This window comes from Hydractinia symbiolongicarpus, chromosome 8, assembly GCF_029227915.1.
Source record: "Hydractinia symbiolongicarpus strain clone_291-10 chromosome 8, HSymV2.1, whole genome shotgun sequence".
NCBI classification, from domain to species: domain Eukaryota; kingdom Metazoa; phylum Cnidaria; class Hydrozoa; order Anthoathecata; family Hydractiniidae; genus Hydractinia; species Hydractinia symbiolongicarpus.
Genome location: NC_079882.1, coordinates 13993783 through 14008213, shown reverse-complemented (window position 1 = coordinate 14008213; position 14431 = coordinate 13993783). Strand labels below are relative to the sequence as shown.

The 14431-nt window shown below is 35.5% G+C and overlaps 2 protein-coding genes across 2 annotated transcripts; both read left to right on the top strand.

The window, feature by feature from the left end:
- The first annotated feature begins 312 nt into the window (after positions 1-312).
- On the top strand, positions 313-10156 carry LOC130655467 (uncharacterized). Its single transcript, XM_057458224.1, has 11 exons — positions 313-3812; positions 4125-4178; positions 5159-5284; positions 5818-5993; positions 6058-6126; positions 6420-6488; positions 6583-6671; positions 6759-6864; positions 6934-7007; positions 9790-9875; positions 9965-10156. The coding sequence occupies exons 1-10, from the start codon at positions 3701-3703 to the stop codon at positions 9809-9811; spliced, it is 897 nt and encodes a 298-aa protein (XP_057314207.1). The 5' UTR covers positions 313-3700; the 3' UTR covers positions 9812-9875; positions 9965-10156.
- On the top strand, positions 10023-11538 carry LOC130655468 (uncharacterized). Its single transcript, XM_057458225.1, has 3 exons — positions 10023-10156; positions 10376-10402; positions 10543-11538. Exons 1-3 carry the CDS (start codon positions 10067-10069, stop codon positions 10765-10767), a joined length of 342 nt encoding a protein of 113 aa, XP_057314208.1. The 5' UTR covers positions 10023-10066; the 3' UTR covers positions 10768-11538.
- Positions 11539-14431: the final 2893 nt, after the last annotated feature.

The window sequence follows — 14431 nt, the reverse complement described above, 5'->3', positions numbered from 1 at the left end:
TGCAATTAATATTACGGTAGGGGGAGGGGGGCGCGTTCGGAACGGCTCATAAAATAATGCGGTTTTCTATTCACCTTCATACATTTTTTAGCTAACATTCCTGATCATGACTATGCCTGTAAATATAAAGTTACCGATAATGTGCAAAAAGGTGAAGTGCTACAAATTTTATTCAATCAATTTTTAAATAAATTGTTGAACCGCTAACAATATTCTGTTTAAGGAACTAATCTCTATCCCATCATCTTTATTGATAGAATTCCACTTAATCAATGATACTGTAGAGGGAATATCTGACGCAGACATCTCTTATAATAATACGCTAAGTGTGTCTGTCTGTCACTTTTGCAAAGTGGATAAAATTTCTTTGATAAAATCTATAAAACATCGCCTATTTGTTCTGTAAATTAGCAAACTTTGACGTTAAAGCAATATTGACGTCAAAGGAAAGTATATTAAGATTAGTGAAGCCATTGCATTGCACTTTTAAATTTAAGGCTTAATAACTTGGAAACGGGTGGAAATAACTGACGTCATCTCCTGTGTGGGTAACTAGGGACTAACTGGGACCAATTTGGGTAGGTTTCCCAAACCTAGGTCAGGGAATCCGTTTCGGAATGGACAGGTTAATGACGTCATCAAAAAACCTTTAAACCCTAATATCTCTGCACCTGTTTGTCAAAAGTACACGATCCTATACATTTTCTTGATCAGCGTTTCAAGATCTATACGATGAAGGCAACAGGCATACAAATTTCTGAAAAAATTTTTTCGGTGTTCTGACAGGTCTCTGCTGACGTCAGCAAAATTTAAATGACGGTTGTTTTTCTCTGTTATCCTGCCTAAGTGGATTTTTCCACGGGCCTTATTGACTAGTCTCTTATAATAATACGCTAAGTGTGTCTGTCTGTCACTTTTGCAAACACGATATTTTTTACCACCCGAATGCGCGAGTTTTTCGAGTTTTTTTGTTTTGTTTACATTTGTCTCGCAACCGTTAGAAACCACGTGATAGAAAATAAGCAGTATGATTCGTTCAAATACGTACTTTCGAACGGGACGGCATTCGAATAAAAAGTTCCGTTAGCGTAAAAACAAACAAACATAAAAATTTCTCGACAAAGTTCTCGACACAAAAGGCGAACTGAAGAAGCGGTTTAAAAATGTCTTATTTTCGACGATCCCTTAGTCACAAAAAAGTGCAGATATTAAAAGCAAGAAAAGTAAAAGTGGAGAAGTAGAAGTACAAAAGTAAAGTTAGAAGCCACGAGAAGTTACTTCGAAAGTGAAGAGTGCAGCTAGAAGTAGTAAAGAAAAGTTAGAAGTAGAAAATAAAAGCTTGGGTTTAAAGTCGATTTGGATTCACATATAGTAAGAAGTTTGATATTTTTAGACGTTATGTTTTTATGTCGCTAGAGTTACGTGTCAGGCAGACTCGCATTTGCCAGGAAAAAGTCACTTAAAAGCTTCAAATTCTTTAAGTTTTATGTTTTACCGCGTTTTTTATAAAAAAGCTAGCATTTACTGTTTTTTGCATAATTAATGTATCCCCCGGTGCGTAACTAATGTATTTGTCCTAAAATTCAAAATGCTGCATAAAGCTGTTAGCTGGCTACCAAACAAATGTGCCAGCGAAATAGAAAGTTTTGGTTTGTTGAACTAACTGCAAATGTCATAATTTTTACATTGCTATTGTTTTCCTTTATATATGTTTTACTAAGCATAAACAGCTAGCTATAGACTTAGCTAAGTCTCCCCAGCTTAAGTATATTTAACTGGGTGTCTTAGGTACTGTTTTGTTAGCTGGCTAGCTAATGTTAGCTTCAAGGCTCCATCCCATAGCTAGCTTTAATCTATGAGTTTTGTCGTTATTCCTCTTTTTTTATGTATTTATAGCTACCTTAGTACTCAAACTTCTCTTCTTTTTTGAACACGAATTATGATGTAACAACAAGCTATAGCTACAAAATCTTTCTTGAACTTTATAGGATACTGTGACACATTTTTATGCCCATAGAGAATAATTTTTTCACATTTCCTGTAAACTTTACAAGGGGACCACAATATGACAAGTGGAACAAATTTTATAGAATTTAAAGTGTGTGTATTAAGTTATTTTTTATTGTTTTGTTTCCTCATCCTGTTAAACTTTTGTCAGCCTACATGTAAAATGCCAGGTTTTTTTACAAGGGTTTTTGACATTTGATTGGAAATTTATATATACATGGGGTTATGACTTTGGGTTAAAAACATTTTTGAGCGGATGGTATGGTTGTCAGTTTATATTGTTCGTGTTGCAAAATGCTGTTTTTTTGAAATTTTGTGTAAACTTTTGTGGAAATAGACCACATGCAATATATATACTGAAAGAACAAATCTTTGTAGAATCAGACTTCACTGTAAGCTGTTGTAAAGCTGATGTCTTTATCGGTAAAAATAACAGCCATATTTTACTAATTAAGAAAAAATAAAACGAGTTTGAAAGTTAAAAAGTATTTATTTGTTAAGCTTTTCATACACTAAGTACATCTTCAGACTATATAAACAACTTTGTCTTTATATTTCGTATTATAAATTATTGTTTGGGAGAACTAACTGTATGTGATGTAATTTTTGCTGGAAGAAAATTCCATGGTTTTACGTTTTTGTTTTTCTTGAGAATTTTACAAAATTTTGTAGGGATAAATGTTTGCTGATAATAAAAAATTATATACTTAATGTTCTGACTGAAACTGTTTTTGTTTTTTGTATTTTGTAATCTAAACGCGAGGACTGTATGCACTGAAATCACTGATTTTTTTAAATTTTGATGTGTTTCATAACCTTTTTGTAGAAGATTAATGGGCAATGGCAATATACGACATGCTGAATGAACTTATTTTTGTTGATTTAGATGTGTTTCTCAAAAACCGATCTGTTTTACATTTTGTGTAAACTTTTGTTTACGAACCATATACAATGTTTCCAAAATAATGATCTTTGTTGATTCAAGCTCATTCTTTGCTCATTGATTTTTTGACATTTAGGTTTAAAATTGTTGGTAAAGGGCAGTACGGAACTAAAAAGGATAATTTTTGTGTTCTTAACTGGTTGATTTTTACATTTTGTGTAAATTTTTGTGGGAGAGGATGGTATCCAACCGTAATGACTGATTTTTCTAGATTTAAATTTGATGTTTTCGAAACTATGGCTTTTTCATATTTTTGTATAATCTTTTAAGGGAAAGACAATATTTTAAATGTGTAAAATAACTTATATATTTGTTGATTTGCGCTAACTCTTGCAGGCCTCCTTTTTGACATTTCAGAATAAAATACTGAGGGTTTTCAACGTAATCACTTAAGATGTACATATTTGAGATGCGTTATTTCTGAGATTATTATTATCTAACTGTCGGTGTTCTTACTGTCGGTTTTGTGAGTATTGGTGTTGTGAGTGTCGATGTTGTGAGTGTCGTTGTTGTAACTTTTTATCAACTATATTTTACACCTTGCAAACTGTTCTTTTTTACTTTGTGTAAGATTTGTGTGGAGGATTTAATGCGATTTGACATTTGATGTAAGATTTTAAGAACATTTTTTTTTGTATATGCACTACTGACGTCAGCAACACATCTAAAGCAACCTATTTTTCATTGGCCTTTTGCCTAAGTGGATTTTTCCACGGGCCTTATCAACTATACTGAAATATTGCGGTTAGTATGCCAAACTTTTTATCAAGAGATTTACGATATATTATCTGTATAATTTTAATTGTTTTTTTTTTCTTAGTTCCTGAAACAAGAAATGAAGTGAACACGGAAGAGGCTGATGGTATTGATAATTTTACTATTCCGTTACTAGTTCTGTATGTATAAAAACTATGTAATGTTAAAAAACAACTAGCTTTTGGGCTGAGGGCATGTCTCACACACTTTTGTTAAAATCTGTAGTTATGTGGTATTTTTGCAATTGAAAATGACAGAGGACCAAAACTCAAGCTATTTAAGGCTGTTATAAAAGGCCATAAACCAAACCTTTATTTAGCACCTAATCATGGTATAGTCCATTTTGCGCTATCCTTCTTCCGCCTTAAAAACTGTATTCTCACCGTGTGTATAATTATCACTTTATTTTTTCTTACAGTACCTAAATCAACCATGGAGACTGAACAGGAAAAGACTAATGACATTGATAACGGTAACTTAGTTCTTCGTCTATACCAATCGAATTTTAAGAGTAGTTTGGCATCGTTTTGTTATCTTCATTTGGTCCTGACACAACTATCAAGATAAATGAGTAGTACACCAACAACATTGACGACGGTACTATTTAAATAAGAGTCTTTTTAGTTATAGCAAGAACATACTCTTTGCAATAACTAAATAGGTTTTATTGTTTTCCTTCCTAATCAAGTATTGGTCTTTTATCCCTAGTCATTATGATTGTTTAATTTCAATTGTCTTTTTCGGTTTGAACTTTTAAAATAAATTAGCATCCATTAGCTTCTTTGTTTTTGCATATTTTTTCTTTAGTATCTATTATTATAGTAGCACAAATGTGAAATCTGAAAATCTGAAAGATTTAAAGGATGATAATTATGGCTTTATATTATGTCTGCTATTCGTGGGTTGGTTCACTGATTCACCATCGAAGAAAAACTTTGGTTCCATCAGCATTTACGGTCTCACTAACTGAAATCTATTTCGAACTCCACTACCGTATTCCTTCTATTTGACGCTCTGGGCGTTTAATGAATGTTAGAGATTTTAGGGTTGAGCGTTAACTGGTGAGGGGCGTTAAATAGAGAGTAGACGTTAAATAGAGAGAATACTGTATCTTGAACTTCCCGCTAATTGTTAGTCCCTTGGGGCAAATCACAATCTTTATCTCTAACCTTTCATAAAATGCTGGTGATAGAAACAGTTCCGCTTTTGTTCGAACGCTTTATCACTTTTGAATTTTGGAACACTTTACAGGATTACAGGACAAAGAAATAGAGATATTTGTAAATTTGAAAGTTTAATTTCAAGAGAACAGTTAGACAAATGTGCTCTTTTAATAAATTTTTCCAATTTACCTGCAGTGGCTTGGCTGGCTTATTTTAGCTTGTTTTTGCAATTTTTTTTCTTGTATTCTTTTAAAGAAAGATGAATATCTCGAACTTTCTGTCCCCTTAGAGCTCGAGATAACCGGACTCCATCTTACTAGGATTATGAGAGCACCTTCTGACATTACTATAGATGAAATAGAAATGGATTCAAACACAAAGGGAGTGTGTTTTAGTGGAGGAACAGCCTATGAACGTAAGCGTGCATTACTTTTAATTTCTCCATGTACTGTACAATCAAACACTCCTATAAAATCATATTTATTTCAGTCGTTCATAACAAGGCATTTCCTACAGATCCTGAAAACCTGTAATGACTCATAAATCGAAAAGTGTACACTAAGAAAAAAAACCTTTGATGTTTAGATACTACATATAAAGTTTTTGCACAGTGTGTCGTCTACATCCTTTACCTATGAACAAGCGTTGGAGTTATTTTTAACGTTTAAAGCGCCGAGGGCATTGACGTTAAGCGTGCACCTTTAGATTTATAAACTAAAGAAGCCAATTTGGATTTCCAAACCTTTGCCTTTTATGATATCCAGATTATGCTCGGTACGAATTTTACCACTGCAAGAGTTTTTTTGATTTCCTTAAAAAAAAAAACTTAATGATTTACGGCATTTCTATATGAAAATGTTGTTTATATTCACTTCTTTAATAACTGTGTTGATATTACACAGTGCATTTTATTGGAGCTATGTCATATAATGTCTGCTTACTATTTAGAAATGCTTGCATTAAAGTCATCAATTGAGAGCAAAAAAATTATCGTAAGCCGATTTCCAGAATTTGAAAGCGTGCCACTGACCGACGTTTTGTTAAAGGACGCTCTGCACACCAGTGTAAATGACGAAATCATTTACACATATTTGCAGATACTTACCCGGGAAAGTAATAATAAGGTAGCGAATTTGAATACCATTGTTTCGACTTGCAAGTTTCCCATACGAATTAATTTCTTCGTAGAGTGTAAATATTATTAACCCAGGAGAGATGGCCTGGATGTTCGACGCGTCAACATCAAAAATGAAACAGGTAAATACAGGCAATCTCGAGACTGTTTTCCAATTTACCATTTTCGCATATAGGATTTTCTTAGTTCTTGGTCCTTTTTGAAAAAAGTTACTGCATAAAGCATTTCTTGTTATTCACACTATGTACCACCCGCCTCGTTCCCATCACTTCTTTACCATGTCGAAAAGCAAAAAAGGGCCTTGGAAAGGAGGTTGCGCATAAAGAAAAGGAGATTCCAAATTGAAGTCTCTTGTTTAAGCAAATCATGAGTGTATTTGTGCTAAGCTATTGATACCATGCCGTGTTTCTTTTAGCGTGGTGATATATCAAAATATGATTTAATTGTTGGTTGCCGCTGTAATGGATACCACTGGACGTTCTCGGTACTAAAACCTTCACTTGTTTATTAGCGTTTTATTTGTACAATGTATTCATTTGTCTTCCAACAGACTTCTAACAGCTGGTACTTACATCCAGGTCGTCATTCCATCTGCTGCAACAATAATTTATTTCAATCCAATGGGAGAATTGTCTAAAGAACTTGTGCAGGTAATACAGCAATGGAAGTAAGTAGACAATGGATTACAAATTAAAAAGTATTACATATTTATCTTGAAAAACCGCGTTATTGTTCTATATTCCATACTTTTTAGTTCTTATCTTTCTGCTAATTATGGAGTTGCCGAAACCTTTCGTGTTGAAATTGTGCCACATGCACGACAACAGGATAGCGTCTCGTGTGGCATATTTTGTGTAAAAGTAAGTATACTTCTGTTTTTCAAATTACTACATATCCAAATAAATTTTAACAGCAATGCTTTCTTTTAGCCTGCAGAATGCCTGATATTAAGTATCCTACAACATGGACAAGAGAAAGCGTCCAAAGTTACAGAGATGAAATCGTAACAAAATTAGTCGAAGAGGGAGGTACCGTAATGCTTCGAATAAACGCCCGGGGCGTTTATTAAATTTTTTGACATTTTTTGGGGCGTCTATTCGAGGGGGGGGCGTTTAAAAGAGGGGGCGTTTATTAAATTTTTTACACTTCGTCTCTTTTGCAGTTTTTAAGGATACCTATAATATATATCTTCACCAACCCCCAGGACTACTTGCTTCCCAACTGCGCTTTCTGATAGTTCTAGCGAAATAGCCCCTGGACCAGGCCGGTCACCGTATCTGATTGGCACACGGCATTACCCTAATTATGCAACGCTTTTAGCTGGCGTCAGCAAAAATCCTAAAAGTGATACATAAACAAATATGGCACCGGAAGATGTGGCGTCGTTGTTGGTGGTGGTTTTAAATCCTTAAAAAGCATTATTTAGCCTTTTTAATCTCATTTTCTCCCACTTTTTTTAAGATGTCTTAGCTAAAGTAAGAATTTCTTTGAAATATACGATATTTTTTGTTCAAACGTAGTCGGTGTTGTTGCTGCCAGTCCATAGGTAATGTATCTTGTTAATCTCTCATTACAGAAGATGTAACCATCTACGCCTAAAAAAATTTTTAAAGGTGGCTAAGGAGTGTGCCGAATTTATGCTGAAGAAACATCAGCACATCACTTGACATTGTACAAAGGATGGGTCCAAATAAAACCCTAGAATCAATCAATAAGGTATGTGCAAAGCTGTCAATGGTATAAAGCAGATTCTTGAAAATTATGATCGTCTGTTAGGATTCCACAATGTTTCAACACAACATACAACTCGAGATTTGTTGAGTGATGAGAAGGAAATCGTTGAAGATCTGTTAGCAATAAAAGCTTTCAATCATATTACAGGACGGCTTCACTATTCATTCCTAGATCTCCATTGAGATATTTAAACGTGGTTGAACATCATACATGGCTTGAAAAACATAAATCACAACTAGCAATTAAAAAATATATAATGAACGATTAGGTAAAATTTTCTGTCAAATTTTCAAAAGCTTTTATATATATGTTTATTTATGTATATATAATGTAAATATGTAATATTCGATTTTAACTATATAAGATGCTGTTGATAAGTTTATATATTTCCAGAGCTATGCCTTCATCAAATATACCATAGCTAAAAATATCTTTTTTGGATGTTATTTTATCAATATTATCTATTATTTTAGCATATGTGTTAGCAGTGCATACATCAGCAAGCAATGGATCAGCTCTGTGTTTAATTTATTGATCAATAATTCCAAGTCTGGCAAAAACTTTTGTCAATACAGGGAGGTTTCTTGATTTCTTTTGGATTTCTACTTTCCAAGGATAGAATTTCACTGTTGCAACAACACAATTCTTGTTTTGTGTGTTTGAAGCCAAAATAATTTTGTAGAAAACTTCTTAAACAAGTTGTCAAGTCACAAAAATGTTGACCAGCATATGCTGGTCAACATTTCTTTTTATTCGTTGAAATGTCTAAAATATTGTAATACAATATTGCTTCTGCTGGTTGACCACGTCGGGCTGCCCGTCCAATTTCTTGAATGTACAATTCAATGTTGGATGGGGGAGAAATATGTATGGTGTGTTGACACCCATACTAAGTGCTGTAGTGGCAAAAATTATTCTTATTTTAGAGTTTTCACGTTTTATTTCTTCTAAAATAGTGGTTTTCATCAATTTTGTTTGTGGTGAGTGATACTGATTAAAAAGTCGAGCAGATGGATGTTTTTTATGATCAACATATTGGTCTTTAGGGTAGTTTTGTTTTTTGTGCTTTAACTCTGTTGCGATAGGTAGTAATATATCCTCATATCCTACTAAACCTTTGCAATTATTCATTCTTATTTCTTTTTTTTTAAAAAAATGCTTTTATGATTTGGATTTGCAGTAACCACTTTGCAATTTTCTATTTTCAAAGCTTTTTTTAAATTATGTAATTTCGTGGGTGAAGCAGTTGCAGTCAAAGCTAACATGATACTGTGAAGAAAGAATGCTTGTAAAACTGATAAGTTTTAAAATTCTTTACGAAATTCGTCACCCCTAGATATAACATACAGTAATTCATCAATTTTTTAGCTTAACCGTATTATGTGATAAATTTATATTATTCAATTATTATAGCTATACATATACACATATTTTGTTTGTGAAACTTTTTCAAATGGATATTTAATATATATTAGTTTATATAAGAGACAACGCTTTTTGAAATTTTGAAAATAGAAGTTGATGCATTATTCAAATCTTCTTCAAACAAGGGTTCGTACTTCTGACTATTAGCTTGGTCTTCGAGTTGTAAGAAACCACATTCAATGCCTACTTTAGTTAAATATACTAGCTGATCTTGAATGAACTTGTTTTGGTTTCAAAATAAAGGAGGGCAAGGGCAACGACGTCACGGCAAAAGGTGCTGGGTTCGAGCTTGTATCTTCACAACAGAAAATAAAAAATATTCACATGTTTTAAAGAATGAACTTTAAAAGCAAAAAACTAAATTTCCAACCTTAAACCTAAAATTTAGGAAAAACGTAAGTAAGTAAGTATACTTTTATTATCGCCTCGAATAAACGCCCCTTATGAGGGAGGGGCTTCTATTCGAGCGGGGCGTTTATTTAAAAAATGACTGAAAAGGAGGGGCGTCTATTCAAAGAGGCGTTTAATAGAAGAGGGCGTTTATTCGAAGCATTACGGTACGCTGGGTTTATTTTCACCTTACAAGTTGTTTTAGAGAGCGTACTTTACGATTTTATTATGCTTAGGTCAAGAACAATGGTGCAGTAGTATCTGTAGAGTGTGTGGAAAAGCAGAAGGGCCAAAGGTCCAAGGCAAACCAACTGACTCTTGGGTATGGCGTTTGTAACTGTGTCAGTACCTGGTAAATATTGTTTCGCCTTTTTCATCAAATATTGTGTATAAAGTTGTCGCTCTGTTTAGTAGGTTTGCTGTGATATTTGCTCACCTGCAAGATGGTATCACCAGCAGTGCTTACATCAGTCTCTCAGGAAAGCATACAGAAATTTGCAATTCAATTGTTCTATGCTCGAAGTGGCACCTCTCAAACTTAATTGGACACTGGAACGTAATGGACAACATGAAGTAGATGTAATAGAAGACAAGGAAAATAATGTACGTCTTTTTGAAGGCTTAGAATAAAAAGTTACTTTATCAAATCCAAGATAAAACCTAAAAATGAATATATTATTATTTTTTCCTATATTACAACGAAAATTTAAAAAATCGTTAGTCGACATTAAGAACTAAAAAGACAGGTTTCGGTGATTTTGAAAAAAAAAAATTTATACAGAACAATATAAAATATTATAATACATTTCAAATTTTATTTAGAATAAAAAAAGCACAGCGGCAGTAAAGGTATGGTTCCATGGAACATAATGAACCAATAACATTTTCCAAGATTGGCCAGGGTGCATTTTCTGGAAAAGCAAAATTTGCCCTGTTCAATTGTTCCCTGTGTGTACTGTTGTTGCGTAACTTTTTAATCATACCTTTAGAAGAACGTTACAGAAGTTGAGGAGGGAAAATTCATTATTAAACCAACGAATAATTATATGCAAAAATGTGCAGGGTGTGGTGGCAACTTCGCAAACACTGACGTGTGCTTAATGGCCACGAAGTTGCGCCTAATCAGAGGGGAAAAGTCGCCCATGGGAAAAGAAAGAAAACAAATGTACATTATCAAATGGACAAAAAATGCTTGGAGACGGGGTTTAACATAGAAGAAGTATCAAATCCATTGAATGTTTTCATTTCTAAAGACCAGATAAAAGCTTTAAAAAAAAGAGGCATAAATTTAAATAAAAGCAACCACTTGGAAAATACTTAACATTTCAATTATAGATATATATTCAATTATAAAACTTTTTTCTAGTAACAAAACCACTTTTAGTCATGGGCACTTATTTACCATGAAACGCCATAGGGGGGGGGGGCACATATTTTAAGTGTAAATGCCTAAAATATAAGGTCTCCCATTGGTTATGGGCAAATAATTCCATTTAAACTCACACATAAAAACTCATCATTGTAGAGTACAGTTCTATTGCTGTAGATAGGACAAAAGTTACAAAACATTTATATATAGTAATAGCTGAAAATATATACAAGCATGAAATGAAAGTAGAACACATATATAATATAAGCAACAACAAAGCCAAGGTAATAACACATCTCTATATAATATTAATAAGCGTGAACAAAATATATATATACATTAGCATAGCTCACAACGTAAAATATGTGAAAACATAGAGGTATATATAATAGCAGCAGGGAGGTAGGAGGAAGAAAAACTGCTAGAACTGAAAAGGAAAACCATGAGGCAACTGCAGCTTAAATACTAGCAAGACTGCTGACCAAAGTATATGCTGCTGACCAGAAAAGGCACATAGGTAAATGGTGAACTAACTATGGGCAATACAAACCAGAGTACTGTAGGAAGAAGATCTATATATGTGTGCATTTAAACACTCATAAATATATATTTATGAGTCACAAAAACGTGGCAGTAGGTACCAAATATTTCAGGTAGAGATGCTTGAAATACAAGGTACCGCTTTTCCTAATGGGCGCTTTTTTATGAGCAAACGCATTAGGCCGGACCACATATTTTAGGTGTAAATGGCTAAAATATAAGGTCCCCCCTTTGGTTATAGGCGAATAAATCCAAGAAAACGTCACAGTTGGTACCAAATATTTCATGTATCGATGCTTGAATTAAAAGGTACCACTTTTGGTTATGGGCGCTTAGTTATGAGGAAACGCCATAAGGGGAACCACATATTTTAGGTGTAAATGGGTAAAATATAAGGTCCCCCCTTTTGTTATAGACGAATAAATCCGAGAAAACCTCACAGTTGCTACCAAATATTTCGTGTATGGATTCTTTAATTAAAAGGTACCCCTTTTTGTTATGGGCGCTTAGTTATGGGGAAACGCCATAAGGGGGGACCACATATTTTAGGTGTAAATGGCTAAAATATAAGGTCCCCCCTTTTGTTATAGGCGAATAAATCCGAGAATTGGTTATGGGTGCGTAATTATGAGGAAACGCCACAGGGGGGACCACATATTTTAGGTGTAAATGGCTCAGGTACCTGTGCTGTATTGCTGTATCAAGGCAGGGTCAGTGGCTGGATATTGCCCTACCTGCTTGGAAAATTTTAAATATCGAGGTGGAGTATACTACGAAGGTTGTGAATACTCCACAGATAAAGATCTTTAAGACAGGGTAGCAACAGGCGAAAACGCATGGGGTACATTTGCAAGAAGCGCGATCGATTATGATCGCGAGGATGATATTGAACGTCTAGGGATCTATATCGTTGCGGCTAAAGAGAACAACTATGGCGTACTCTGCTACCAGGTCATCAAGGATAGATAGATTTAAAGCTATCGGATTTGGCTGATATCGCAACAATAGGCGATATACTCAACTTTCCGGTACCAGATAGACGCCTAGTCGATATTGATTTGGAGAATGAGTCTAATGTTATCAAAGGTATCGTCTATGGGTACCCGTTCTACACCCAACATCCTTTGTAAGGGGTTACTTGTTACTAGGATCATAAGCATCCCTGCTTATGATCCTAGTAACAAGACCACGTAAACTCTGATACTTTCGTGACCTGTAGCCACCACCTCCCATTTGTCAATGACGACATGACAGCTTTAAACTTGTACAAAGCATTGGCATCTGCACCGTATTCGCAGGTAGAGTAGGGGTTTTTGTACTGTTCAAACCCATCGTCATACGGCATGGATACCTTAATTCTTGCCAGGATGCGGTGCATATGATAATAGACATGGAATTTAAAGATAGAGTTGACAAAGGGTACGGAGCCCGTCATTTGTTGAGCAGAGATGCCTAATGCCGTCGTTGCGCAATGGGTGGCAAAATTGACCTGGATATTCCAGTAGTACAAGGGCCCTGTCCAACCCACTTTGACGGGGTCATTGAGCAGGTTGGTAGGGATCTTGATGGCATACTTGGTGAATTCAGGGAATGCCACCTCAATATAGTCTGTGGACACGTACAAGCCCTGATGCTCCAAATTGGTTACACCAAGTGCCCATTCTCCCCTGTTACTTTTGTACTTTGCCTTTGGGTTGTATGAGTATATGTTCATCCTTTCTTAAAGAAAGGATGAAGCAACTCTACATCACCGATATCAAAAAGCCTAATATATTTGAGGACTACCTGGGGCAGGATACGAGAATTGCCTTGAAATCGGTAAGTATTCGACCTACATGGCTGAACCTGTACAGCAACAACAACTTTAGCATCCGTAAAATGGGGCCTGATCAGAGGGTGACTCGGATCGAGATTATGAACGGTCTGAACAAGATAGAGGATATTGCGAGTATCGTCAATAGCCAAGCAGAAGATAAGATCAAGCTTTTTGTCCTGAAAAATGGACTCTGTAGGCTCTGTGTCAGCGATGGCTATACGGTGGTGATTAACAGACTATTGCAAGAGCTTTTGGGCCTACCCTACGACCCCGCGAAGGGTGATTATGATTCCTATTATAGGACAGACGTTTACCATATGTTGAGACTCGTTTGTCCGCAATTGGACAAATACGACTGCCTGCTTAATGGCAAAAAGTCTAAAATTCTGGCCTTACTTCCTACCAAAGAGTTAAACGCTTGGGGAGATATGCTGACTTGGAGTTTTGAAACCCCAACCTAACTTCCTTTGAAGTGCTCCACGGACCGTCTCAAATTCATGGTAATGGACGTCTATCACCATAAAAAGAACGTTTCGTTCACTGGCCTCACAATGCATTTGCTCATAGAATAAATGAATGATGTAACCAAGCTATACCCAAACCTACCGAGTGCACCCGCGGAGGACGATACCATCCACGAAAGGCAAATATGCAGACTCAAAAAAATTGATGATATTAAGAAGTATCTGCAAAATGAGATCAAGGAGCGGAACAAGCTTGCGAAGAAGTTTAAGATGCATGGGACGTGGGTACGCTTCTGTGACCACAGCCTGCTTGTCGTCAGCGTAATCACGTGGGGGCTTGGGATTGGGGCTATAGCATCGGGCCTAGGAGTCCCCCTGGCCATTGCCATGGGGGGGGTCTCACAATTGCGGCCGGGATAGGTCAAGCAGGTCTTAGAAACGCTTCGAAAAGGCTCGGTGTCAAATCCAAGAAACATGAAGGCATAAGGCTACTCGCCGAATCGAAATTGAACTTCGTTGTTGATATGATATCAAAGGCAATGGAAAACGGTGGGATTAGTGAATACGAGTACAGCCTGATTAGCCGTGAAAAGGAAAAGTATATGCTATTAAAGGAACAGATGCAACAGGGGTTTAATCGTATTGTAAATGCGATCAACGAGCAAGAACGTGCCCACCTAGTTGCAAAA

Bases quoted from the DNA above. Each gene is read 5' to 3' on its own strand.
- LOC130655467 (XM_057458224.1), top strand. From the start codon at position 3,701: ATGCCAAACTTTTTATCAAGAGATTTACGATATATTATCTGTATAATT. The intron at 6,865-6,933 runs GTAAGTATACTT...GCTTTCTTTTAG, and splicing joins GTGGCATATTTTGTGTAAAA to CCTGCAGAATGCCTGATATT. The intron at 7,008-9,789 runs GTAACAAAATTA...TATTATGCTTAG, and splicing joins AAAGTTACAGAGATGAAATC to GTCAAGAACAATGGTGCAGT.
- LOC130655468 (XM_057458225.1), top strand. From the start codon at position 10,067: ATGCTCGAAGTGGCACCTCTCAAACTTAATTGGACACTGGAACGTAAT. The intron at 10,157-10,375 runs GTACGTCTTTTT...AATTTTATTTAG, and splicing joins TAGAAGACAAGGAAAATAAT to AATAAAAAAAGCACAGCGGC. The intron at 10,403-10,542 runs GTATGGTTCCAT...TCATACCTTTAG, and splicing joins AAAGCACAGCGGCAGTAAAG to AAGAACGTTACAGAAGTTGA.